At 50.0% G+C, this 2,463-nt stretch overlaps 1 protein-coding gene and 1 long non-coding RNA gene across 2 annotated transcripts in view; one reads left to right on the top strand and one right to left on the bottom strand.

Annotated features, from left to right (window-relative positions):
- Positions 1-2,045, bottom strand: part of ptk2bb (protein tyrosine kinase 2 beta, b) — an 18,429-nt gene extending 16,384 nt beyond the window's left edge. The window contains exons 1-2 of the mRNA XM_019885073.1: positions 1,907-2,045; positions 1-151 (exon numbers count right to left, since the gene is read on the bottom strand). The exon at positions 1-151 is cut by the window's left edge and continues 2 nt beyond it. Of these exons, the coding sequence (XP_019740632.1) occupies positions 1-122 (122 nt within the window). The 5' untranslated portion in view covers positions 123-151; positions 1,907-2,045. The remainder of the gene's footprint in view (positions 152-1,906) is intronic.
- Positions 1-2,463, top strand: part of LOC109524921 (uncharacterized) — a 19,667-nt gene that overhangs the window by 13,600 nt on the left and 3,604 nt on the right. The gene's annotated exons all lie outside the window — the stretch shown is intronic.

Below are 2,463 nucleotides of genomic sequence, written 5' to 3'. Positions count from 1 at the left end.
AGGATCTTGGCGGGCCCGCCGTCGCCGGCGACGGGCAGGGACTTGGCGCCCGGCTCAGTGGCGCTCTGTCTCGGGCTGGGCACCTTCCAGGACAGAGTGTCGCCGGACATCACCTCGTACATGTTCACGGTCGGGTGGGCCTCATATCATCCTAAGCCGGCGAGAAGAAATGTCAAAGTAGCTGTAGTCGCGTATCGATGCGAACGGTCGTCCGACTGAATTTGCATTGATTTGCGAGCACAAACTTGCCATCCGACGATTGTATGGTGGCAGCGAAGTCAACCCAAGGCGCCGAACAATCGGCGGCAGGCTTCGGGCTGTTTACTGCCGCCATCGGTCGGACTAAACAACTCGAGTATTGCATGTTGGCTATTTCAAGCCTCCCTCTGCTTCTTAAATGCGAGCATGCAGTTGCAAACTGGAGACACGTGGGCTAACCATTCGCATTTCTGTTAGCGCGTCGTTAACCTTGACGCAACGGATAATCTTAACGCGGGTTTTGCGAGAAGTCATTTCCAGAGATGAGCCAACCGTGCAAAACGTGCAGCGCAATTGAAGGAGAACGTGTGAGCAAAACGTTTGCCTGCAATTCAAGTCATGACTTTGACGTTTTTTTTGAAAGCGAAACTAAGCTAGGCCTCCACAGAGCCAGGCTCCACATTACCATGGCAACATAGACCAGCCGAAGTGTACCCGCTGCTCTTCAATCCAAACTGTAAGCGCCTCAATTTGGCCAACACCGCGAGCAAGGAGACACTTTGAACTCTAAAAATAAACCAATGCGCACAACTTCAACTATTTAGCTGTCGCGAAACACGAATCCGCTCACCTGGCAGCACGGTGAATCTGTGTTTTTTTCCTCTTCAGCTCAGCACGGTACGTTTGCTTTGCTCTCAGGCTTGTCGTGCGTGCAGGCTTGTGTTTTGTTAGCCAGAGGCCACACATTCCCCAGCAGGGCCGAGTGCGCGCGCGCCCTTGCGCGTGTGCATGTTTGCATGTGTGTCATGACGAGGGAATGAGTGGGCGCTGCGTGTTGCACCATCCATCACCTGGGCGTAGGAGGAGGCGGCCGGACGGATGGATTGACCGCAGTTGACGTTTAAAGACAAACGACTTGGGGAGAACATTTGCGCAATTGAGAAATAAATTCCAAATCCAAGCGATGAACGGTCCCAGACACCGCCATCGTCAATCTTCTTCTTTGCCTGGTTGTTCACTCAAACACATTCGCATGAGGGCTCCAGTCTAACTTTTTTTTTTTTTTAACTGAAATTTTAGAAGATTTCGGCGCGGACCCTGTCAGTCAGTCCACTTGCAACTATTTTACGTGCCGGTAAAGTCAGTCTGGTAGCTGTTCACTTATCGCTGGCCAGTCTGGGACGTTAACATATTCGTGCTGGACTGATTTGGAACATTTTTTGCTCGCATATATCCACGTTATTTTCCAGCGCGCGCTAACACATGCACACACATGTCCGTTGCATTTGTGTTGTGCCACACGTGGGCTCGTGCGGGGGGCTTTTCCGTGTTGCCAGTGAACTCCAAGCAGGCGAGTGACGCGGCGCTGGAATGTGGCCGTTTGTGTGCTCACCTGCACGGACTTGTACCGCTCCTGAGCAAAGTTCTCTCTCCAAGAAAATGGCTGACATGATGATAAATATCACATCTTTGTCATCATCACAAAAGCAGGGTCGGGGGGGGGACACTTTGTACATGAATCACATGAGCAATATGCTCAGTAATTACCACAAAGGTGATTTTTTTTTCAGAAAAATGCTGGCCTATCTGTCTGTTTTATGCTCTTTCCGTGCATGTTGACACAACCGAGGCGTGCTACGGCGTTCACGTTCCAAACGTGCGCAGAAAAGTTGCTTTGTATGAAAAGGAAGAATTGTTTGGCTCTTACCTGTGAGTGTTTTATCCGTCAGAAATGACAAGTAGTATTCCCGAGTGAGAGAGTTGCGCGGCAGCTGTCCTCTTTCACCTCCTTCCCTTCCCGTCTCGTCTCGTCCCGTCCGCTCGCGTCGAAGGAAGGTGGGAACACTTCCTTATTGACGCCAAAGCACACGGCAAACGGCTACATGACGGCTGACGACGAGTGATGCGTTTTTTTTTCAATCATGATTTCCAACAGGGCTGTTTTATCTTCACGTTTGTTTATATACAGAATGTTTTTGTAAGTCTGTGTTACTCCGTGTTGCCAGTGAACTCCAAGCAGGCGAGTGACGCGGCGCTGGAATGTGGCCGTTTGTGTGCTCACCTGCACGGACTTGTACCGCTCCTGAGCAAAGTTCTCTCTCCAAGAAAATGGCTGACATGATGATAAATATCACATCTTTGTCATCATCACAAAAGCAGGGTCGGGGGGGGGACACTTTGTACATGAATCACATGAGCAATATGCTCAGTAATTACCACAAAGGTGATTTTTTTTTTTTTTTCGGAAAAATGCTGCCCTTTCTT

The sequence above is a fragment of the Hippocampus comes genome, unplaced genomic scaffold (assembly GCF_001891065.2).
Source record: "Hippocampus comes isolate QL1 unplaced genomic scaffold, H_comes_QL1_v1.1 scaffold144, whole genome shotgun sequence".
Taxonomy (NCBI): domain Eukaryota; kingdom Metazoa; phylum Chordata; class Actinopteri; order Syngnathiformes; family Syngnathidae; genus Hippocampus; species Hippocampus comes.
The sequence above is the reverse complement of the archived record's forward strand: the minus strand, read 5'-3'. Positions and strand labels throughout refer to the sequence as shown.